General features: G+C 42.8%; 1 protein-coding gene across 2 annotated transcripts; it reads left to right on the forward strand.

Annotated features, from left to right (window-relative positions):
- Nucleotides 1-768: 768 nt before the first annotated feature.
- On the forward strand, nt 769-25,835 carry ZBTB34 (zinc finger and BTB domain containing 34). Of its 2 annotated transcripts, XM_075905752.2 has the most exons (3): nt 794-898; nt 3,846-3,975; nt 19,621-25,835. In XM_075905752.2, the coding sequence occupies exon 3, from the start codon at nt 19,643-19,645 to the stop codon at nt 21,140-21,142; it is 1,500 nt and encodes a 499-aa protein (XP_075761867.1). In that variant the 5' UTR covers nt 794-898; nt 3,846-3,975; nt 19,621-19,642; the 3' UTR covers nt 21,143-25,835. The 2 variants fall into 2 exon arrangements, with proteins under 2 accessions (XP_075761866.1, XP_075761867.1); XM_075905751.2 differs by lacking the exon at nt 3,846-3,975 and having other exon boundaries at nt 769-898.

The raw sequence follows: 25,835 nt of genomic DNA on the forward strand, positions 1-25,835 counted from the left end.
AGCTCGTGTCAGTCTGTCTCACACGGTGTGTGTGTGTGTCAGTCAGTCAGCGCACAGCTCGTGTCAGTCTGTCTCACACTGTGTGTGTGTGTGTGTGTGTGTGTCAGTCAGTCAGCGCACAGCTCGTGTCAGTCTGTCTCACACAGTGTGTGTGTGTGTGTGTGTCAGTCAGTCAGCGCACAGCTCGTGTCAGTCTGTCTCACACTGTGTGTGTGTGTGTGTGTGTCAGTCAGTCAGCGCACAGCTCGTGTCAGTCTGTCTCACACGGTGTGTGTGTGTGTCAGTCAGTCAGCGCACAGCTCGTGTCAGTCTGTCTCACACTGTGTGTGTGTGTGTGTGTGTCAGTCAGTCAGCGCACAGCTCGTGTCAGTCTGTCTCACACAGTGTGTGTGTGTGTGTCAGTCAGCGCACAGCTCGTGTCAGTCTGTCTCACACTGTGTGTGTGTGTGTGTGTGTGTGTCAGTCAGCGCACAGCTCGTGTCAGTCTGTCTCTCAGTCTCTGTCCAGCGCTGAGCCCCGGGGGCGGCGGGGGGAGGGGCGGCCCTTGCCCGCTCCCAGACTTGCGAAGCGGCCCCGCGCCGCACGTTCCCGCCCGCGCGCGCGCCGCGAGCCAGTCAGGTCTCTCGACGGGCGGGGGCTGCTCCCTGAGGCGCCGCGCGCGCAGGGCCGCGAGCCGGAAGGGAGATGGACTCGGCCCGGGGCGAAGGGACACGCCCCGCTCCCCCTCCCCCCCCCGGCCAGGGGATCCACCAGGTCCTCGCCCAGCCCGGTCTGCGGTGACCCGGAAGTGCTGCCCGGGAACCACTTCCGGGTGCAATTCGCGGTGGGAGCGGGCGGGAAGCAGCGCTGAGAGCGGGCCGGGCCGGGCCCCGCCATGTGAAAGACCCCGACACCCCAGGTGAGGAGCCGCGGCACAAGGGGCGGAGCCGGGCCCGGGCCGCGTCCCTCCCCCTGAGCCCGTGGCGGAGCCAGGCCTCCGGGCGGGGGTCCCTGCCCGCCCCTCCCCGAGGCAGGGCGGGGCCTTGGCGGCTCCCGGGGGCGCGGCCCTCTCCCGCCCCGCCGGGCAGCGCCCCTCGGCCGGCGCCCGGGAGGAGGCGGCGCTGGAGACGCCGGGCCTGGGGCGGGTTCGCTGGGGCTGTGCCCGGCCCCTCGGCCCTGCCCCCGGCGCAGGAGAACCCGTCCGAGGGCTGAGCTCGCCGGGAGCCCGAGCCCCGCTTCCTGCGGGACGGGGTCCGGTCTCCCCGCGAGCCGCTCGCCCGGCGCCGCCTGCCGGCTGTGGCCCGACGCTTTGCGCAGATTCAAACTTTCCGGGAAGCTCCTCTGTCCACGTCGTGCCCCGACTGCAGCCAGCGGTGCTGATGGGCTGGGCAGAGCCGCTGTGCTGCAGGGCGGTGACACGGGGCTGTCAATATTTTGTCTGGCGACTTTAAAACTAGAGTTAATTGTCAGTCGAGATAGAGCTTTGTTTTTCCCTTGGGGGTTGCATGTCTAAACCAGTTTTTAAAACCTTCCATCATGCATACATTAGCTTATTGCAGGAACACAGGAAAATAAGCTTGTTGGGTTTGGATGTATTTGTGAAGCCCTCTTTCTTCCTCTTAACTTGGAAAGCAATTGATAATAACACAATTACTAGATTTTAAAGGTGAGGAGGAAAGGAGGCCACAACTACTTAGTCCAAAATAGCTACAGTACAGCCCTTTGCAAAGTAGACGCACATTATGGCAGACATGGGTGAGGGTGAAAGTGTCAAGGTGTTCGGAAGCTGCCTGAGATTAGGAAGAGACCACACTTTCCCATCCATTTTTTTTAATGACAGCTGTATAGTGTCCAGTCTACAGGTCTTATGGAGACATTTTTTTAATTAAAGCTAATGTTTTTAAAAAATACAATAAAGAGTCCAGTTGGAAGAAAGTAGTGTAACAAAGGAGAGATGGAAAGTACTGATATGGACAGTACAGATGGGTGTCACATTCTTTAAACATACTGTAGTCATGATTTTGTTGTAGAAGTCTCCATAGAGGCTATAACTGTGATTTAAGAACCACTGAATACTTGACTGTAAATGGTTAGGGTGACCAGATGTCCCATTTTTAAGGGACAATTATGTGTTTAAACACTTTGCAGATGTGCCAACTTTTTCTTTAAAATGGGCAAACTATCCCATATTTTCTGTCCCTTCCCCCAGTACTGGAGGGTTCTGCTGCTGGCTGGATCCCTGCTCGTAAACCACCTGCCCACCAGCAGAAAGTGTATGGGAGAGGTGAGCACAGGGTGGGTGTACAAGGCTGGGGGTGGGGTGAAGATGCTGCATGCAGGGCCACCCGTTCCCCCTGTAATCTATCAGCACAACTCCTCCTGTGTGCTGGCTCTTGGATAGCAGACCCCTCCACCCTGTTTCTGACTGGCATTAGCTATGCACTGCAAGCTGCAGTGGCTAATGACTGCAGGTGGGCACCAGGTACCATCTGGTTACATGTCATCTCTGCTTAGCTGGTAGGCTCCTTCCTTCCCCCACTGCCTCTGACTGGGCCAGTGTTCCAGGAAAGCCCAAGTCCCGTCATCCCAGGATGCTGACCAGGAGGAACCAAGCCCTGCATGTGTCCAAGCCCTGTACAACTTGGGCATGGGAAAGTTTCTCTGTCCCTCATCTAAGCTCTAGAGTGGCAGGAAGGTGATTTCTAGCCTGTTCATGCCTTCAGCCTGCAGGCTCCACAGTAAGGATGTAACAGTATACTCGATTAACCGATAAGCAAAAGCTTATAGGTTAATGCTATAGACTACATGCATTTCCCTCTCCCTGCTGGTAAATTTCTCAGTCCTGGCTTGTAGGTCTGGAACCTACACCTGCTGCGACTCTGCATTTCAAGTGTATTAAGAGCCGGGCGGGCAGGCAGCCCAGCTCAGTTCTGGCTCGTGCTGGGTCCAGGAGTTCAGACCCTCCCCTAGACAGGGACTGCTGCCACCCTGTGCTGCCACCTTTCTCTCAGAAGCAGCAGCACAAGGCAACAGGCAGCTGGTCCGTGTGGGGAGCTGGTTTTTAAACTGGCTCTCCTCGCGGACCTGCTCCCTCCTGGCATCCCTCTGCCTCTGATATGGTGGGTGCTGACCCCGCCCCCAGGGACTATAGAACAGTCGACTAACCAATAAAATTTCATGAGGTTACTCGACTATTCACTTAACTGATATTTAACATCCCTACTCCACAGCAGCCCCCCAGGCGGGACACCCTCTTTGCCCACCCTGGGTCCTGCCCCCAGGGAGCACAGAACTGCTCTGTCCCCTAGACACCCTCCCTTGTTGCTCCATCTCTCTCTGTGTGCTGAATTCCCTGCAGTTAGGTTTCCTGGGCTCTGGCACACACTGCATCCCTAGGTCTTAACCCAGCTACCTCCTGTTCCCCAACTACAGTGCAGGCAGGAAAAGGTTATGTGAGTGGCCTGGAGATGCCAAGTGCCTTTTTACAATGCAGGCAGAAAGGGACAAGCTGTTTCCAGCTAGAGAGGAGGGGAAAAGATGAGTTCTGCAGAGACAGCCAGGTTATCTCTTCGCCCCCTTCTCCTCCTCTGCAGCTGGAAACAGCTCCTGCCCTTTCTCTCCTGCATAATGCTGAAAGGCTGCTGCTGGCCACGTTCTGGTGTAAACCCTAGCAGAAATCCGGAAGAGGGCATGTGACTCAGAGTACCACCACTCCCCAGATGTTGCCTCAGGAAGATGTGGTGCCAGGTATCAGGAGAGGTGGGTCCATCCCAGGGGCTCAACCAGGAATAGAATGCTGGACAGGAGGGCTCTGGTTAATCTCTCTCATTCTTTCTCTCTTCCTCACACTCTCATGCTATATCTAGATGCTACATGTTCTTGATGCATTGCAAGATGCATAGAAAATATAAAAGTCTGGCAGGAGACAGAGGCATAAAGGATAACAAGAAGATGTTCTACAAGTATACTAGGAGCAAGAGGAAGACCAAGGACAGGGTAGGCCCATTGCTCAGTGAGGAGGGAGAAACAATAACAGGAATCTTGGAAATGGTAGAGATGCTTAATTACTTCTTTGGTTCAGTTTTCGTCAAGAAGGTTGATGGTGATGGGATGCCTAACATAGTGAATGCTAGTGGAAATGGGATAGGTTTAGAAGTTAAAATTTTTTTAAAAAGTTAAAAATTACTTAGAAAAGTTAGATGTCTTCATGTCACCAGGGCCTGATGAAATGCATCCTAGAATACTCAAGTTGCTGATAGAGGAGGTATCTGAGCCTTTAGCTATCATCTTTGAAAAATCATGGAAGTCAGGAGAGATTTCACAAGACTGGAAAAGGGCAAATATAGTGCCCATCTTTAAAAAGGGAAATAAGAACAACCCAGGAAACTACAGACCAGTCAGTTTAACTTCTGAGCCAGGGAAGATAATAGAGCAAGTAGTTAAGGAATTCATCTGCAAACATCTGGAATAAAATAAGGTGATAGGTACAGATGTAAAGAACAAATCATGTCAAACCAATCTGATAGCTTTCTTTGATAGGATAACAAGTCTTGTGAATAAGGGAGAAGCGGATGTGGTATACTTAGACTATTAAGGCATTTGACATGGTCTCTCATGACCTGAGTCATAGTTGCGTTCTGTTGGACCTAGTGAATAGTTAAATTATGCAAATTAGAAAAATTTCAATATGAGAGCCCCAAAATGGCCTTTGCTCAGTTGAGAGTGTACTTGCTTGGGCTGAGAGAGATGTAGGTTCAAATCACTATACTTAAAGGTTGTTACAGTGAATAGAATGCTCTCCAGGGACATGCATCAATGTATCCAGCCTCTCATGAGCTGTTGGCTATCACGGGGTGAGTCTTGTGTTTTAAAAAGGTCTTGGTTTCGTCCTAATGTGGAATGGAAACAATAAGCTAAATCTGTTTTGCAAAATGGAATTCTTGTTTTTTGTCCAGCCATAAAAATTACATATTTCTCCTCAGATAGATAAAGGTCCTGCCACTGAAGTGTTGGACCTGTTCTCAATGTGTGTGATGAGAACACATTCACATTGGCGTGCTCTTCTATTTCCTTTTTAGTTTCTGTTAGGCAGAAAGAATAAGAATTTTTCTTAAAATTTATACTCTTCAATACCCTGCCTCTGCACAAAAATAAAGGGATTGGATTCTGCAGCATTTGCTTCACGTGCTGTCCTATCAGCTCCTTTTTCTCAGGTGCTGGGTTTTTTGGGAAGGAGGGGAGAGGCATGATTTAAATTGTTCAGTTATTTTAAGTAGTCCTATACAGGCAGTCCCCGGGTTACATACAAGATAGGGACTGTAGGTTTGTTCTTAAGTTGAATCTGTATGTAAGTCGGAACTGGCGTCCAGATTTAGCCGCTGCTGAAACTGACTGCCAGTTCTGACTTACATACAGATTCAACTTAAGAACCCCCAAGCTTCCCCAAGTCAGCTGCTGCTGAAACTGATCAGCAGCTGATTCCAGGAAGCCTGGGGCAGAGCAACTCTGCCTCGGGCTTCCTGTATTCAGCGCTGGTCAGTTTCAGCAGCGGCTGACTTGGGGACGCCTGGGGCATAGGCATGGCACCGGCCCCGGGAGTGCAGCGCATGGGTGGCACCAGCACTGGGCACACAGCATATGGGTGGCCCCGCCCCTGGGTGTGTGTGCGGCCCTGCCCCCGGGTGCCCGGCACGTGAGTGGCCCCACCCCCGGGCGCCCGGCAGTCCCAAAAGGTTGGGAACCACTGTGTTATGTGATCTGTACTAGGGATGTAATAGTGTAATCAATTAACCGATTAAACCGACAAGCAAAAGCTTATAGGTTAATGCTATAGACTACACACATTTCCCTCTCTCCACACACACCCCCATGTTAGTAATTTTTTTTTAGCAGGCTGGCCAATAGCCAAGCTCAGTCCTGGCTCACACCAGGTCTGGGACCTACCCTCACTGTGGCTCTGCATTTAAAATGTATTAGGAGCCACGTGGGCAGGCAGCCTGTCTCAGTTCCAGCTCATGCTGGGTCTGGGAGATCAGACCCCTTCTGGACAGGGGCTCCTGCCACTCCATGCTGCTGCCTCTGTTTCAGAGGCAGAAGCATGGGGTGACAAGTAGCCAGTCCATGAGGGGAGCTGTTTTTTTAAACTGGCTGCCCTTGTGGACCAGCTCCCTTCACACTGTTGCCTCTGACACAGAGGTAGCAGCAGAGGGTGGCAGCAGCCTCTGTCTAGGAGGGATTAGAGCTCTTGGACCTGGCATGAGCTGGAACTATAATGTGCTTTGAATGTTGAGCCACAGCAGGGTAGGGGATTCCTCGGGAGTGGGACCAGAGTGCACTGGCTGCTGCCCCTGTCCCCGGGTACTATAGACTAGTCGACTAACCAATAAGAATTCATGAGGTTACTCGGCAGTTCATTTAACCTGTATTTAACATCCCTAATCTGTACACTGTTCTTAATAATTAATAGAAAATATTTGGTATCTTTGGCTTCTGTATTTGGTTTTGGGACATGGGTCATGACTCCAAGGAATAACCTGGCATCATGACCAGTTTTCCCTCTGTCATTAAGTGCCATTCATGCATTCAAGGAGCATAAGCTATTTTTATGTAAAAAGTGGTTCTTTGGCTACCAGTATCTAACACAGTACAATATAAAGTATTTTGAGGTGACCTTAAACACGAAAGGTGCCATAGGGAAACTGCATTTTGTGCTATATATAATAGGTGTAAATATAATAGCAGCTGCAAGATTGGAAAAAAGCAAAGGGGAACTTTCTAAGGGTATGTCTACACTACAGCGTTTTGTTGGAAAAACATCCTTTTTTCCGACAACTTGAGGAACGTCCACACTGCAGTTGTGTTCTTCTGCAAGAAAATCGAAAGAATAGAGGGGTTTTTCCAGCATTGGTAATCCTCATTCTACGAGGAAGAAGCCTTTTGTGAAAGAGCTCTTTTGCAAAAAGGCATGTGTGGAGGAGGAAGAGGGAGTTCTTTTGGAAGAAGAGGAAAGAGGAAAAAGCACAGGTGCCCTGGTGGCCATTCCGTCCATAGCAATCACAGCTTACATGCGAGAGAGCATCCATTCAGTCTGGATGCTCTCTTTTGAAAAAGCAGATCGTTTTTTTGATGCACGTTTGCAGTGTGGATGCTGTCTTTCAGAAGGTTTTTCGGAAGATCTCATCCGAAAAAAGCTTCTTCCAAAAGAAACCTGTTGTCTAGATGTAGCCTAAGTGAAAAATATCACTGAAAAGTCCTCATAAGTGATATATAGTAGTGGTGTATAAGATGTGCTGGACAGATTGTATTAAAAACTTATTTCAGATTCTAACAAACTAGTTGAGTGAGCACTCAGTTCAGATAAGGTCATCATGAATATCCGTTACAGCATACTATTTTATTTTAGATTTCTCCCATACTTTGGTCAGAATCGGAATGCTGTAGCCAATCTCAGTGTTATGATAGCTTTTTTTCCCCCCTTCAAAACAAAGTATGAGGTTGTAGTTAATGACAGTTCAGTCTAAATTTTATTGGGACTGAGAGAAATACTTAGAAAAGTTATTTTTACACATTTGTTATGGTAGTAACCATGTGTTATTGTCTAGAGTTATATTAATGATCTTTAAAAATTATATTTGCCAAGGCTTTGGCTTCCATATATTTAAAAACATGATTTATGAGCTAGTATGATTTACAGACAGTTTTGATAGACAGGTATGTATCAGCAAGTGAATGTAACTAAACAGGTGCAGATTTAGAAACAGAAATTAAATATAGAGTTTGGCAAGTGAGTGACTCCATATAGTAGTTACACAGTGCTTTCCTGCTGTTACTATTATAGACATGAAAATTAAATATCAAGTATATTACATCACCTTCTAATAATTTCATTATTTTAAATTACAAAAAAGATTTTTGGGGGGTAGATCTTGGTGTTAATATATTACTTTAAGAAACTGCTCTAATCTGAAGTAGGGATGTGAAAGTGTAATTATGTACAAGGTTAAACGATGAGTCTGGGCTCATTGGTTAATGTCCATGGTTACACGGAGGTCTGCTGCCACGCTGCCTCTTGTCTAGTACTGAAAAGTCCTGTGTGCACTGATTCCCGGGGGCTGCCTGTATTTCCCAATCCTTGGCCCGAGGAACTGGTATTTTTGGGATCAGTCTTGTCCTCTCTCTGCTGTCCTGATCTCTAGGTCACTTCCTATCCAGACTTCCAGCTGTGTGCAATAAGTGTTGCAGCAAATCAGACTCTCTCAGATAAATAATTTTTTTCTGACATGTCATGGAAAAAAATGCAAAACATATTTGTTTTGCTTTGCTGCTGTTAGTCATGTAACAAGTTTAGTTACAGTAGATAAAATATTAGCTGTTAGTTCACCACTTTGGAAGATAATTGGCTGTAGAAAATTAATGTTCAATGTAAAAAGTGTTTATATTACACAAGATGCTAGAAATGTGGCATTGTCTTCCTCCTTTTGAGCAAATCATAAATGAGCAACAGCAGTAAATTTGTCTTGCATAGAAATGCTAAACTTTAGTTTTGCGTGAGTCTCACTTTTTAATGTCTTATGTCCATTTTTGTTGTTTAACAAGTTCAAGGTAATACATTTTCAGCATTAATGAATTTTGCAAACACTTTTAGGATTATGAACTTCTGTAATTTCGGGAAGATGGGTTTGGCGAGAGTACTTTGTATTGTAAGTCAACATTCTCTTCAGTGTAACAATCTTTTAATACAGCGGTTGGCAAGATCTAGCCCGCATCTGCCCCTGAGTAGGGAGCAGTGGCGATAAAAGTGGCTAGCTGCTTGTCTTCCTTTCCGCATTGCGGGAGAGGGGATGGAGGGAGAGGCTTCAGAATGCTGCCCCCACTTGCCAGCAAAATCTTTTTTCTTATTGGCTGGAAACTGGCCAGTGTGAGCTGAAAGATTTTGCTGGAGGCAGGGGCAGCGTAGAGAGCCAAATGCACAGCCAGCCAGCAGTCTGGGGCCAGAGCCTGCTTCTAACACCCCAGCCCTTCCCTCCCCCCAACTCCCTTCTAGACTCTGCACCCCTCCTAAGCCCTCCCTCAGGTCACAATCTTCCTCCATTCCTACCCCTTCCTGGACCCTGCATTCCAATCCCTTGCCCCAGGTCACAACCAAACCCCCTGTACCCTCCGCCCGAGGTCACAACTCTGCCTCCCCCCGACTTTCCACTGCCTCCTGTACTCTTCTCCCAGGCCAGAATCCTCTCTGCACCTGTACTCCCTACCAGATCCTGCACCCCAATCCCTGCCCCAGATCTTACAGCCTCCCTCCTTCACCCAAACTTTCTCAGACCCCATACCCTCTCCTGCACCCCAGTCCCTTATCCCACATAAGCTCCCTTCTGCACCCAACCTCTGTCCCAGACCCCACAGCCCCTCCATAGAAATGTGTGGCCCTTGACCACTTACCAAAATCTTGGCGTGCCCCCCCATCAAAAATGATTGCCCACCTGTTTTAGTAGTTATCTTTCAGAGAGTGAAAATTATTATTGTATTGATTAGAATGAACTATTTATAAGCAGTGACAAATAGTCAAGCACCATTTTAGTAAACTGTTATCAGGGTTTTCCACAAGATACCTGTAATCTAATATTTTGTTAGCTTTCTTCTTTAGTTCTTCTCGAAGAATTTGAGAACAACTATCCTTGTTTATCTGTGGACTATAAATATGTGGATACATCTCTGCGATTTGTGTTGTGTGGTGTTAATTGTACACAAATAATCTCTTCAATGGCAAATAAAGGACAATTGCTACAGGCTTCTTTTCCAGCCCACTCATTCTGATTGCTCAAGATTTTATAGAAAAGGTGATTCTCTTGGGGGTTACTTGCTGTGTTTTGGGGGTTACTTGTGTGCTGAGCTTGTGTTTGTCTGTCTGTTTGTTTGAAGGAGCATGTGCTGTGGTTGGCAGTTGGAAACTGTGAGCTTCTAAAGGTTTGAAATTTAGAAGCCTCTGTTCATTGGCTGAGCCTTAGTCAGGGAGCGGGGCTATCAGGAAGGCCAGGGCTTTATAAAGAAGTGAGTCAGCAACCAAGGGCAGGAAACAGGGAGTTTTGAGAGGGAGTTTAGAAGGGGAGTGAGAAGGGGCCGAAGTACACTTGCCATTCTTTAAAATAAACTAAATCAAACTAAACTATAATCAGAAGTTTCTGATTTAAATAAAAACCTTATCAATAGTCTAGGTAGCTGTAGGAGAGAATGCATGCAGAAGCCCAGCAGCAGAGTGAGGGCTATCCTGTTTATTGCACTCAGTGTAGCATGTATGATTACCTGCTCTGTGGGCAGGTGGCGTATGTGTGCATTCGGTGCAAGGAGCTCCTGGTCCTCAGAGACTGCATACGGGCTTTGGAGGTCAGGGTGGCTGAACTGGAGGAGCTGAGGGAGGCAGAGAGGTATATTGATGAGGCTTTCCAGGACACTGTAGTATCGTCCCACCTCCAGTCAGACACCCCGTGTGCTGTTAAGGAGGATGAAAGGCTCAGGGAAGGAGAGCAGCCAATGGGAGCAGAGGGAAACTTTTCCATAGATGGGACCCTCACCCCAACAACATCTCGATTTAGTCCTGAGTAGTGCACAGGATCTGGTCCAAGAGGTAACTATAACAAGACCGCTTGGAAATAGTGACCATAATATAAGAACATTGAACATTCCTGTGGTGGGAAGAACACCTCAGCAGCCTAGCACTGTGGCATTTAATTTCAGAAAGGGGAACTATGCAAAAATCAGGAGGTTAGTTAAACAGAAATTAAAAGGTATAATGACTAAAAGTAAAATCCCTGAAAGCTGCATGGACACTTTTCAAAGACACCATAATAGCGGACCAACATAAATGTATACGCCAATTTAAAAAAAACAGTAGAAGAACTAAAAAAGAGCCACCGGTGCTTAACCATGTAAAAGAAGCAGTGAGCGATTAAAAAAGCATCTTTTAAAAAGTGGAAGTCAAATCCTAGTGAGGTTAATAGAAAGGAGCATAAACACTGCCAAATTAATTGTAAAAATGTAATAAGCCAAAAAGGAGTTTGAAGAACAGCTAGCCAAAAACTCAAAAGGTAATAACAAAATGTTTTATAAGTACATCAGAAGCAGGAAGCCTGCTAAACAACCAGTGGGGTCCCTGGATGTTCGAGATACAAAAGGAGCACTTAACGATGACGTCGTCATTGCGGAGAAACTAAATGAATTCTTTGCTTCAGTCTTCACGGCTAAGGATATTAGGGAGATTCCAAACCTGACCCGTCCTTTGTAGGTGACAAATCTAGGACTTGTCACAGATTGAAGTGTCATTAGAGGAGGTTTTGGAATTAATTGATAAACTTAACAGTAACATGTCACCAGGACCAGATGGCATTCACCCAAGAGTTCTGAAAGAACTCAAATGTGAAATTGTGGAACTATGCACTATGGTTTGTAACCTGTCCTTTAAATCAGCTTCTGTACCCAATGACTGGAAGATAGTTAATGTAACGCCAATATTTAAAAAGGGCTCGAGGCAATCCCAGCAATTACAGACCGGTAAGTCTAACATCAGATACCAGGCAAATTAGTTGAAACAATAGTAAAGAATAAAATTCTCCGACACATAGAACAACATAATTTGTTGGGCAAAAGTCAACATGGTTTCTGTAAAGGGAAATCATCTCTTACTAATCTATTAGAGTTCTTTGAAGGGGTCAGCAAACATTTGGACAAGGGGCATCCAGTATATATATAGTGTACTTAGATTTCCAGAAAGCCTTTGACAAGGTCCCTCACCAAAGGCTCTTACATAAATTAAGTTGTCTTGGGATAAGAGGGAATATCCTTTCATGGACTGAGAACTGGTTAAAAGTCAGGAAACAAAGGGTAGGAATAAATGGTAAATTTTCAGAATGGAGAGGGATAACTAGTGGTGTTCCCTAAGGGTCAGTCCTAAGACCAATCCTATTCAACTTATTCATAAATGATTTGGAGAAGGGGGTAAACAGTGAGGTGGCAAAGTTTGCAGACGATACTAAACTGCTCAAGGTAGTTAAGACCAAAGCAGACTATGAAGAACTTCAAAAAGATCTCACAAAACTAAGTGATTGGGCAACAAAATGGCAAATGAAATTGAATGTTGATAAATGTAAAGTAAAGCACATTGGAAAAAATAACCCCAACTATACATATTATATGATGGGGGCTAATTTAGCTACAACTAATCAGGAAAGAGATCTTGGAGTCATCATGAATAGTTCTCTGAAGATGTACACACAGTGTGCAACGGCAGTCAAAAAAACAAACAGGACGTTAAGAATCATTAAAAAAGGGAGAGAGAATAAAACAGAGAATATTTTATTGCCCTTTTATAAATCCATGGTATGCCCACATCTTGAATACTGTGTACAGAGGTGGTTTCCTCATCTCAAAAAAGATATACTGGCATTAGAAAAGGTTCAGAGAAGGGCAACAAAAATGATTAGGGGTTTGTAACGGGTCCCATATGAGGAGAGATTAAAGAGACTAGGACTTTTCAGCTTGGAAAAGGAGACTAAGGGGGGGATAGGATAGACATATATAAAATCATGAGTGGTGTGGAGAAAGTGAATAAGGAAAAGTTATTTACTTGCTCCCATAGTATAAGAACTAGGGGCCACCAAATTGTTTTAAACCTGCTGCCCATTAATTTAAACAAAAGGAAGTGCTTCTTCACACAGTGCATAGTCAACCTGTGGAACTCCTTTCCTGAGGAGGTTGTGAAGGCTAAGGACTATAGTAGGGTTTAAAAGAGAACTAGATAAATTCATGGAGGTTAAGTCCATAAATGGCTATTAGCAGGGCTCGACAATCTATGTAATCTATTCGCCTATGGCGAGTAGATTACATCCTGGAAGAGCCAGGTTTGGGTGATCTGCGCATGCGCAGAAAGATCTGCACATGTGCAGAATGCCGGACAGCGCTCTGGCTATTAGCCAGTATGGGTAAGGAATGGTGTTGCTAGCTTCTGTTTGTCAGAGGGTGGAGATAGATGGCAGGAGAGAAATGGCTTGATCATTACCTGTTCAGTTCACTCCCTCTTGGACACCTGGCATTGGCCACTGTCAGCAGACAGGATACTGGGCTGGATGGACCTTTGATCTGACCCAGTCTGGACATTCTTCTTTTCTTCCCAAGAGACCTGCCATACTCCATGGTAGAGTGATCTCTTTTGTTCCCTTACCAAACAGACATTTATGTTAAGTACCAGGATTAAAGTAAAATGGTTAAACTAGCCTGGTTTTTCAGCCTGGCTACAGACTTGGGAAGGTAGCAGTGTAGTAGGTGTATCAGTTTGTGTATAGAAAGTGATTGCAAACAAAAGCACTAAAATTTTCTTAAAAATAAATCTTTAATATTTTCAGGAAACATTGGAAACAGTACAGTGACACTTTTCAAACTGGTTAAGTATAGGTCAACATAGAGAAATCTGAAATAAACAGGTAAAACATTACCCTTGGGCTGAGTTCTTTCTGGCCTTAAATCAGGCATTCTGATCTAGTCTTATCGCCTACCTAACACATGTTATAGAATTTCATCCCAAAGTTCCTGCACGAACTCACAATGTAGAGCAGACTTTTCAGAAAGACATCCAGTCTTTAAAATAAAAATTTCAAGTGATGGAAAAATCCACCATTACCTTGATAAATTGTTCTAATCGGAAATTTTCCTCACTGCTTATGAGGTTCAGGGCAGAACTGAATGTTGTATTTCTAGTCTGAATTTGTCTAGCTTCAGCTCTCAGGCATTGGATTATGTTATGTTATTGTCTGCTAGATTAAAGAGCACTGTACTATCAAAAATATTATACTCATCTAGGTACAGGTTGAATCTCTCTAGTCCAGCACTCTCTGATCTGGCAGCTTCCGTGGTCCAGCAAATTGTAGTTAGCTGGATGTCCACTTACCTTGTGTTTGTCCAAGTTTCCCATGGTCCCTTATACTTTGTTTACAGCCACCAGTCATGTCTCTGTGTTCTGTGTTGTTATTTAGCTCTAATTTACCCCTAAATGTCTTCTAAGATCCCAGGGAGCAGTTGAAGTGTTGGTAATGCTGCTAGACCAGTGTTTCCCAACTGGTGCTCTGCGGGACCCTGGAGTTCCGTGAAGCGAAAGTAGGGGTTCCGCGAACAGCTGATATTTCCCTGCCCCCTCTGAAAGAGAGAGAGCTGGCTAGCTTGTTTCCCGTTCCTCCCTGGCGACTCAGAGGCGAATGGAGGCGGAGGCAGAGGGAACAGTTGCTCCCGGCCAGCACCCTGGGGGTGCTGCACAGGGGTGACTCCATGTGACCATTAGCGGAGAGAGACGTGCTTCCCTTCCCCAAAGGAGCCGGTGTGTGCTGCCTGAACAGCTGAGGCTGTGGTACCTGACAACTTAGTTCCATCGCCTTTCTGTGCGAGGGGGGGTCAGGAGACCCGGGGCTGCGCAGCTCTGACTGTGCAGGCAGCGCGCTCTGCCCTGGGACTCATCTTCCCCCCCCACACACACACAGGACGGCATCGCGGAAGCCACCCACGCCAGTGCCCAGAAGGACCATGTCCCTGACCCCAGCATCCTGCCCCAACACCCCACCACCTGTTTCAGCATCCTGCCACCCAGCAGCACCCTCTCCCCGGCCCTGCCACCCACTACCACCCTGTCCCCTGCCTGCACCAGCACAGTTGGGACCACATTAATAAGGCTTGGGGGTTTTTTTGGATCTCACCTGTGTAGCCCCAACTCACTTTTCTGTGGGTCAGTGACCCTTGACTCAAAACAGGTTCCTCGCCCCTCTCATAAATAAAGACAGTGCTAAAACCTTTTGAGTTTGACATAATATTTTATTTAAAATGAAGCCTGGCCAACATGTCCCCAATTGGGGCCAAATCCCAATCTTACTGCAGCATCATAACACTCCTGCACCACCTGACCCCAGATCTGAGCCTATCATACAGTGGAATCCCCTGTCCTGAGCCTCTTACATCCCCAAACTCCTGCATCCCCACATCCTCAGTCTTCTGCCACAACACTTCTGCACCATCCACACATGGCAAATCTGTGTCCTGAGCCCATCATACTCACAGCCTCTTTGCCCTGAGCCCCTCACATATCCAACTCAAACTCCTGCGCCCTCACATCCACAAACCTGTGACTTGCTCAGCACCCCAACCTTCCACCTGAGCCCAACACTCCCCAACCTGGAGCTCCCTCCCCGAGCCAGCACCCCCTTCTCCTGCATCCAGATTCCCTCCCAGAGCTTGCACTTCTCACCCCTTCCCACACCCAAATCCCTCATTCCCACCCCAGAGTTCGCACCTCCTGTCTCAACCCAGTGAGAGAGTACAAGGGCTGGGGATAGCAAGTTATGGAGAGGAGGGGAACGGAGAGGATGGAGCCTCAAAGGAGTGGGGTCTTGGGGAAGGAATGTGATTTTCATGCCTTGGTGGGTCCCCCCCCCCTTTTTTTTGCTTGACAAACCTAGGGGTTCCTTGAAAAGCTGAAAAGGGTTCCATGGCCAAATAAAATTGGGAAACACTGTGCTAGACGATATTGACCATCTGTGGTTCAGCAAATTCTCTGGTTTGGCACTGGTCAGGTCCCAAGAGTGCCAGATTAGAGAGGTTCAAACTGCATTTCTATACTTCAATCAAGTAATCTTAACCTTTTCATTGTATTGCCTTGTTTCCTGCTAGTACATGGTGCTTGAATACCATTGTCGGTGTATTAGAATTGTAAAATATGCTTTACGTGAATAAACATATTCATAAATGATTTAAAGAAAGGGTATCAGTGAGGTTTCAAAATTGGCAGATGATACAAAGCTGCTCAAGATAGTTAAGACCAAAGCAGACTGTGAGAAGAGCTTCAAAAGGATCTCACAAAACTAGGTTAGTGGGCAACAAAATGGCAAATGAATTTTAAAGTTGATAAATGCAAAGTAATACTTATTGAAAAACATAATCCCAACTATACATACAAAATGGTGGGAACTAAAGTAGCTATTACCACTCGAGAGATCTTGGAGTCATTATGGATAGTTCTCTGAAAACTTCCACTCAAAAGTGCAGCAGCAATCAAAAAAGCAAACAGTGTTAGGAATAATTAAAAAGAGGGATAGAGAATAAAACAGAGCATCTTATTGCCTTTGTATAAATCCATGCTATACCCAAATCTTTAATATTGCGTACGGATGTGGTTACTTCATCTCAAAAAATATATTTTGTCATTGGAAAAAGTTCAGAAAATGGCCCCCAAAATAATTATGGATTCAGAATGAATGCTATATGAAGATAGATTAAAAAGGCTGGGACTTTTCAGATTAGAAAAAAGGATACTAAGAGGGGATATGATAGAGGTTCATAAATCATGACTGGTGTAGAGAAAGTGAATAAGGAAAAGTTATTTACTTGTTCCCATAAATATAAGAACTAGGGGTCACAAAATGAAATGAGTATGTAGCAGGTTTAAAACAAACAAAAGGAAGTATTTCTTCACACAACACACAGTTAACCTGTGGAACTCCTTGCCAGAGGATGTTGTGAAGACCAGGACTTTAGCAGATAACTTCATGGAGGACAGATCCATCAATGCTTATTATCCAGCATGGGTAGGAATGGTGTCCCTAGCCGCTGTCTGTCAGAGGCTGAGAATGGGTGACAGGGGTGGGATCATTTGCTGGTTCCCTGTTCTGTTCCTTCCCTCTGGAGCACCTGGCACTGGCCACTGTCAGAAGACAGGAAACTGGGCTAGATGGGCCTTTGGTCTGACCCAGTATGGTCGTTCTTATGTTCTAAACTTTTCTAAATCTATGTAGCAAGCCTTACAAAGTGGCTACTAGACAGATGGGGTTTGAAGATGTCAGACTATAATTCTGAAGTAATCCTAACCTCCTCCTAAGCAGGGCGTGGGGTGAGTTTAAAGGAAAGAGAAAAACAATGAGCTTCATTTTCTGAGTGTGATATAATATTTGATTTCAGATATTGGTTCCCCTGCTGTGTTGTGTAGAGAAGTGCTGCCACCTGTGAAGATGACTGTGTAGCTGGGTTGAGTGGGGGATGGCACCCTAGACAGCAGAGAAATCCTGGGCTGCGTCTAGCAGGTTTCACTTTGCTGTCTACTGGTGGATTTTAAAGTTTGTGAGGGGAATTCATTAGCTGTTGTGTAATTTAAATTAGATTCCATATCTATCATATCTCTCATCACAGCACACAAGGTATAAACAGGAGATAAATCCAGTGGCATATTAAAGAATATTGATGGATGTGTGTTCTCTGTGACACCAATAAGCCGTACTGACCTTGGGATTCTAGTTTCTCCAGCTAGAGAAACCAGGTGCAGTGGGTGTATAATGTGGTTGGACTTCAGAAGGAAAAGAAAAGAAATAAGTAAACGAATTTGAATGCTGTGGACATTTAATTAATGACAGTATTGGAATTGGAAAGTGGTGTGTGCTGTGAAAGTTGCTGAAGGGAAGGAGATCAGTGGTTAACTAAATGTTTCCCCGTGTGTGTGTGTGGTGGGGGGTGGAGGGAGAGTTGGGTTTCAGGAACATCCCTGTAGTGAAAAAATTACAGAAATGCCCTTCTGTTTAGTTTTTGTACTTTGAAACTATTTTTTCCTGTGGACCCTTTTTGAGCAACACTTCCTGATACACATTCAAAAGTTGAGGATGTTTGGGGGGATTTTTTTTTTTTGGCTTTCTAGATAATCATTTGTTTGTATGTTTGTTGCTATTTAAGATTTATAAATGGGATTATAAGAGAACAGTTAATATCCCAATAAAATCTGAAATGCCTAGATAACATATGAAAAACAGATATGCTGACATAAAGGGAAGGAAGGAAGAAAATAATCATTTCAAATACATATGTATAACCTTCAAATAGTAATGGGGCAGGCTGAAAACCACAAAGAAGGAAGTCCAAAGATTGTTGAAAGCTGATCCTTTATTATTTAGTTAGTTGCTAGTTGAGTATTGTGGCACACATGGTGTGTGAGTGTAGCAATGGCTGCACACCTCTGATACCCAGGATTAGAAGTGCAGATTAAGAATGGAATGTCACTCTTCAATTGGAATTTTCTTGCTTTTGCAATTCTAATTCCAGACCTTAATATTTTCAGTATAAATTTTGTAATTCATTTCTGAGCAGCTAAAATATTGGGAAAGTGGAGACAGAGAGAGAGAAACATCCAATATATGTTGCTAGTCTCCTTTGTATCAGATATGTAGTCTATGGGCCAATTAAGAAATAGCTGTTACAGTAATTTATATGCAGACCTCTAGTTTCTGTTGATTAAAACAGGATACTACTCTTCTAGGTCATTAAGGAATCATTTTCTGTCACCACTAAAAATAATGCTACAAGATTTACCTCCCCTGCATACTGCAGGAACACCACCCTCTATTCTATTAAATGTGTTTAAACACACTCTTCTTATGAATCTTTTTGGCAGTATATTAGTCAGTGAATATCTTCACGTTGGAGATAGATACTCAAAATTCCTCTGTATAATAAGTCCCAATCACAAGAAGCCAACAATCTGTAAGCTTGTGGTTTTCTTTAACAATCTCTAGAAGATTCTGTGGCACCTGATGAAATAAGCGTTTCAGAAAAAAATACTTTTAGATGGCTGACTCAAGGACAGGCCTAGTGGCCAGCAGCAGCGCACAGCACTGCAACAATATCTGTTGGGCGTATGAATGGGGCCTCCTGTTCCATGGTCCAGCATGCACTTGAGGTTATAGCTCCTGTAGGCAAGTTGACTGTTAATCAGGTTCCTTAATCTTGCTCTGCCTTCCTACCAGATGCTGTTTTAACAGGGGTTCCATTGGGTAGGACAGAGTGGGCAGGTTCATTCCCCCCCAATCTGTGCTTCATCCCATGTGTGAATAGTTCAGGCTCCCAAGTCAGACACTGTCTACACTCCCTGAAATTCTCCATGTCCTGCGAGCATCTTGGAGCCTTCACTTCCTACATGGAGCAGCCCCAGGGACCTTTCTGTCTGTCTGCAGTCCTGTTCTAACCTCATCTGTTGTCACTAATTGGACCCAGTGCGTGACCAGTAACAGCTCTTCCTGTGCCAAATTGTTCCCCCTCCTTCCTGGACCAGCGTGTGGATAGTAGGGCTGCCAACTTAGAACCTCAGGTTTTTCTAGAATGAATGCAGTGAAAGATCTCCCCTTGAAGCTGTGATTGGGAGTGACTGGTTATGGATTTTGACATTTTTTCCTTCACAAAAACTCAGAGAGCTTCCAGGGCCCCCACTAAGTTGCCCTCCCCGCCCAGTTGAAATGTGAAATTGCATCCCTGTGTTATAAAGCTACTTTTAGATTGGATGTGAACATTCATAAAGAACCATTGATATATGTCCTCTTGTACAAGAGCCCCTGAGCTGTAAATAGAGAAGACAGTTATTCAGCAGATAAAGATGTAAGTAGGGGACAAACCACTTGTAGAAATAATCCTGACCTTAAAATGTACCTTAAACCTTTGTTTTAACTTGAATTAATTTGTCATCACACACAGCATAGACAGGCAAAATTAATAATTCCTCTTCAGCCATGTGTTTACACTTATCTTTGAAATGTAAAATGTGTGTAAATCAGGAGTGTTACAGCTTTCTGTTTTCTTTCACAGATTATACTCTACACCAGTAGAAATGGACAGCAGCAGTTTCATTCAGTTTGATGTGCCCGAGTACAGCAACACTGTTCTGAGCCAATTAAATGAGCTTCGTCTGCAAGGGAAGCTATGTGACATAATTGTGCATATTCAGGGTCAGCCATTTAGAGCCCATAAAGCAGTTCTAGCTGCCAGTTCTCCATATTTCCGTGACCATTCAGCATTAAGTACCATGAGTGGCTTATCAATATCAGTTATTAAAAACCCTAACGTCTTTGAACAGTTACTTTCATTTTGTTACACTGGCAGGATGTCTTTGCAGCTGAAAGATGTTGTTAGTTTTCTAACTGCAGCTAGCTTTCTACAGATGCAGTGTGTCATTGACAAATGCACACAGATATTGGAGAGTATCCATTCAAAGATCAGTGTTGGTGATGTTGACTCTGTCACCGTTGGTGCTGAAGAGAATCAAGAAAGCCACAATGGAGTAAAAGATAACAACTACTTTGCCAATCCTGTTGAAATATCTCCTCCTTATTGCTCTCAGGTGCGACAGCCAACAGCGGTTAGTGATCTAAGGATGGACACTGCCACAGGGAAAACTTTACGCAGTCGTCTGCATGAAGAAGGGCACTCAGATCGAGGAAGCAGTGGAAGTATCTCTGAATATGAAATTCAGATTGAAGGTGATCACGAGCAAGCGGACCTGATAGTAAGGGAGAGCCAGATTGAAGAGGTGAAGGTTAAAATGGAAAAATCTGACAGGCCAAGTTGTTCTGATAGCTCCTCACTTGGCGATGATGGATACCATACTGAAATGGTTGATGGAGAGCAAGTAGTTGCAGTAAATGTAGGCTCTTTTGGATCTGTATTACAACATGTTTATTCATTTTCCCACGCCCCATCCCAGGCTACTAGCATTTCTGAAGCCTTTGGAAGCCTGAGCAATTCAAGTCCTTCAAGGTCCATGCTGAGTTGTTTCAGAGGAGGTCGTGCACGTCAAAAACGGGTATCTGCAGGTCACTTGCATAGTGATGTTCAGGGTTTAATGCCAGGGGTTGATGGTGAAACCATAGTGAGTAACCCAGGATATGAAAACAGTCCACGGGAAAGAAATGCAAGAGGTCACTGGTATCCATACAATGAGAGGTTAATTTGTATTTACTGTGGGAAGTCTTTCAACCAGAAAGGGAGCCTTGATCGACACATGCGGTTGCACATGGGAATCACACCTTTTGTATGCAAGTTTTGTGGAAAGAAATACACACGCAAGGACCAACTTGAGTATCATATTCGTGGCCACACTGATGATAAGCCCTTCCGCTGTGAGATCTGTGGGAAATGTTTTCCTTTCCAAGGGACACTAAATCAGCATTTAAGAAAAAATCACCCTGGAGTAGCAGAAGTAAGAAACAGGGTAGAATCTCCAGAAAGAACAGAAGCATTTCTTGAACAGAAAATAGATAATGACACTTCAGCCTCTGAAGCTATGGATTCTAGTATGGAAATTCACACAATGTCTAACACGCCTGATTAAAATACTAACTTCTAAGTGCAACCCAAACAAAGCACATTAATCAATGCATTTTTAAATGTTTTGCTTTTTTACTAGTCTTCAGTACAGGTATATCAGCCTTTTAATTTTCCTGACCTTCTGGAAATCTGGTCAATATGGTTTCTGAAGGAAGCTCTATAATTATCCATTGTTTTGAAGGAAGCTGGGTACTTTTCACTGTTGAAGATGCTTAAAGTAAAAAGGACATTTCTATCACTAAAGTAAAAAGGACATAGTATCTTGGAAGTGGTAAAATTGTTCTTTACTGACTGATCTGGCAAAATACAGATTCCATCAGAGAAGGATATTAAAATAAGACTAGCAGCCCTGCTGGATACACTAAGAGGGTATATTCTCCCTCATTGTGCTTCCTAACTTCCATTCCTAGTAATGGGGGTTACGCAGCAGTGTGGGAAAGAGACTTTCCTCATGAATCCCCTCTAGGTGTCAATGAAACTTTTTTAGTTTTTGAAATAGCTATTTTTCATAGCTTGCATATCCTGTTCTGGTTGGAGTGAATGTAAGAGTATGTCTAAGTTAATATAATGTACAAGGCTTTCAACTCTTAAATCTCATCTCTATCTAGGGCTTAGGACTTTGCTGGGATTTTTTTTTAAGAAAGTTGCTTGGTTTTCATTTCTTAAAATATTGTTTTGTGTCAAAAAGTAAGCAAAGTGAATAACCTTGTCAAGTATCCTGGCTTTATAGCAGATATGTAAACCAAATGCCATAAATCTATCAAATTAGGGTTGAATTGTTTGGAGTTTTGTTCATTGTCTAGAGTTCAAGCTAGACAAGCTGTGGTGCTGACCTTTTTTATAGAACTTGTATTGTTATATTAGCAAACCCAAGAGTAGCATTGTGGTTTTAAATGTTTTTACTGGCCTCAGAATCTACCTTCATTTTGTACTGTAGAAACATACCAGGTAACTAAATCTAACTTAGTCGTTCTAAATGGTTGGTTGATACTAGCCAGAAAGGGATGTTGTAGTTTAAACTACAGTACTTCCAAGCAGTATTTTATCTTTTTCCCAGACAGCTGTTTCAGGTGCACAGTAACTTCCTACTTACAATTCCAGGTGATGTCTCAGCACTTGGGATTTGTACCTTTTTTTGTAAAAAATACTATATGGGAATTGCGAGCAATATGTCTGTTATTATATATGTGAGTATTACAGAGTCACTATGGCTTCCCCATTACTTCAGTGGTTAATGTTTTCTTCATAAAGTGACCACCAATAACAGAAACTCTAAAAATACTCTAAATAGTTTTGTATTTCCAAATGTGTTTTTGTTTTTTGGTTCTTATGTGGTGCTATTTTTAACTTTATCAACTTAGGTCAGTATAGTATAGAAAATGTGAAACCTAATGGTAACAGTGAAACAAAAGCAAAACCTATTCAAAAGAGATGATCGCTTGAAAGAAACCTCAAAACCTGGCTGGCAAACATTACTGTATAAAATTCTGCTTGATCAGCAGAATTAAGGAAGTACAATTTTGTTAATCATGTTTTTTTTTTTTTTAAATACATAAGAATGAAGCTTTATGTAGATTTGGGCCTATATTTTTATTGAGATTCATTTTGCAATGATTGCTGTTGTTCTTGTGATTATACTATTATACTTTTAAAATAAATGCTTATTTTTAAGTTACAGGAAAGCAAAAAGGTAAGTCTGCTGGCTTGTAATGCTTTTTGGGCTCCTATAACTCAAATAGCTTTGTGTGGGATTTTAAATATTTTTCAGGCCCTTAGTCCGTGAGTCCAAGGTATATTTGTGCAGTAACTTTTAAAGTACACTATCTTTAATATTGTGTCAGTACGCAATAAGGATTAATGTTATTAAATACAGACATACACTATAAACCCCAGCTGCTCCATAGGAGTAGTTTTAGTTAAATCGGGTACATAATCTGCCTTTTCCTCCTAAAACTGCCTAAATAAGAGATTTGTTCCTCCCTGAAGCAACAGAAGAACTCCTGTTTCCATTAATGGAAATTGTATGTGTGCATCAAGGAGAGGCTAGATTGCTACATGTTTACCATTTAAACACATGTTGGTGTTTCAGATTAATGTTTTTTCTTACATAAATGTCTAAGTAAATGCAAACAATTGTGTTTTGATAAAATTAAGTTTGACACACATGGAAAAGTCAAGAAATTAAGAGTTAAGCTTGACCCTTTATATTAAACTTGTGTTGTGGTGCCTTTGGGTTGGCTTATTTCTATAGTAGTGTAAGTTGAAGGGAGTAGGGAAAGGGCTGTTAACTTTGTATTTCTTGACCTTTGTCATTGTGTCACAGTCTTAACATTATTTAAATATAGTTCTTTGTATCTATAAATTTATTAAACTGGTTTGATTTTACCAAAGAGTGACTTATCCAAAATTGTCTCTGACAAAAATATACATCACTTTGATTGTACAGGTTCAGGTTCAAAACATTGTAATGGGACTGTTAAGGGGCAGGAAATTATCACTTTTTCTACAATATAATGACCCAACAGTTTGCAGGTTCCACTTGCTCCTATTTATTTTGGTATAACATTTACCTTTTCCACTGCTAGCAGTGTTAAGAATTATCAAGCCATAACACAGTACTGTAAGGTTCAGCAGTGCTTCAAAGGATGCATACATGTAGGCAAGCATAGAGCATCTTTGAACATTACATTAAAACTTATAAAGTGTGTGAATCTGGTAGAAAATGAACTTCAAATCTGGCAGCAGCAATTAATTGTGCCTTGTCACATGATGGTTTGCCAGGATTAACATTGCCATGAAACTTAAAACATTTTATCCACTTGAAGTTCATTTCACAAGTTTACCAAGACAAAGTATGCTGTGTAGTTATTTTAAGCAGTCTTTGAAAGCACTGTACAGTACCTATTTCTGTACAGTTTTAAGTTAGCACAGAACTTACACATTTCATTTATGGTAAATGCAGAAGTCAATAAAATAAGTAATATGTGAAGAAATATTTGGCAGTGAAATCCATCATTAAACCATACAAGGCTGGTTCATAATTGAGTCTCTTCTTGATCTACCTTTTGATTACATAGACAAATGTGAAAACAATGACAGTGTCCTTTCCTCTAGATGTTTAACCTATTATTACAAACTGTGAAAACAAAGAATTTTATACTTTTGCTAATGATTGTGGTTTGTTTCAAATAGTTATTTTAATTTTCCTAATCAGTTATCTTCCATGTAATTTCTATTAAAGTTGTAAATACATTTAGGGAATAAGTTTGTAAATACCTTAATGTTTCAGTTCAGCTTTAGTCAACAGAGTCTCATGAATGGTTCTGCATTTTATTGTGATATTTAATAGCATAAAGGATACTGTTTGTTCACTGTTCTGCAGAATATACTGTAGGCCTAAATTTATAGTTTTTAAATATTATAATCTTCCCAAGCATGAGGAAATGTTTTATGCTGAAGCCTTCCGTTTTATTTCTAGCCAAAACAATAAGGCCTGTTATAACTTTGTTAGGTTGAAGTATGGGAAGAATAGCAGGAGTACAAGTAGGAGCTGGGAAAAGATTGACATTAATGAGCTTCATCATTTTTCAGATATTTTATTTGAATCTTTTAGTTTACTGTGATTGTTTTTATTGTCATTTTCTGAAAGGGTTTCCTGTGAAACCACTGAAAGGGACTCAAATATGCAACACCTAATCTATTTTCCAAGGGAAATTTACCCTTGAATGGTGCTTTTAGACTGGTCAGGGTTATTTATTAAATTTTATATTTGAAAGTATTTGGGAATTGTGTAAATTCTTTATATGAATCTGTTTCATTCATGAATTGTATATTTCAAATACTCAGTGATTGAACCAGAAGTTTAGTAAAGTCATTCAAAATGTTCAAGTGTATAAACCATTGTGCATTTCTTACATATCTTTTAACAAGTGCCAGAATAATTATATTTAATATAAGTAAAAGTCCAGTGTATTATTCACCCATCCCTATAAAGAATATTGACTTAATTATACAAGTTTACATAAAAATGTTAATGAGTAAGCCTGAGACAAATCTGTTCCTGTGTTTATTCAGAGGATGTGAAGCATCAATAGCTGAGCAGGCTTGCTTATAGCTTGTATAGGCAGCTACTGTTACAACAGATGCAATAACTCACTGTCTCCCCAGTTTGCGTATACTATGAATTGAACCTTTGGACTTGTTATTGCAAGTCTTTGGTTGGAGGTTTGATTAGAAGTAGAACTCGCTACTTATTTGCACAATGTTAATAGCATTTATTTCCCTTAACAGAAAAATTGTATTTTTAAATAAATTTTATTATTTGTAGAGTTGTTTTATGATAAATATTTGAACAGTTTGAATGACTTAACTCAGTGTCATTATCTTGCAATATAAACTGGTAACCTCACAACTCCACACTTCATCACTATATGAAGTAAATGAAGCTAGCTAAGCTGATACTGTAACAACTAATAACTTGCCATTAAGGATTATTTTATAGCATGGATTTTAAAATATTTATTCAAATGATATTTTACACTTGTATTCATTTTGTTTTAGATTTGTGACATGAATATTTCAGTGCTGCTTTATTTTGTTCTGATGAATTTTTGTTTCTTGCGTGTACATTGCTTTTTTTATGGTATAAATAATAAGTCAATGGGAATTGCTGTTTGTAAATTAAAATGCTTGTAGAG

The sequence above is a fragment of the Pelodiscus sinensis genome, chromosome 23 (assembly GCF_052426305.1).
Source record: "Pelodiscus sinensis isolate ZL-2025 chromosome 23, ASM5242630v1, whole genome shotgun sequence".
NCBI lineage: Eukaryota > Metazoa > Chordata > Testudines > Trionychidae > Pelodiscus > Pelodiscus sinensis.

Bases quoted from the DNA above. Each gene is read 5' to 3' on its own strand.
- ZBTB34 (XM_075905751.2), top strand. From the start codon at position 19,643: ATGGACAGCAGCAGTTTCATTCAGTTTGATGTGCCCGAGTACAGCAAC.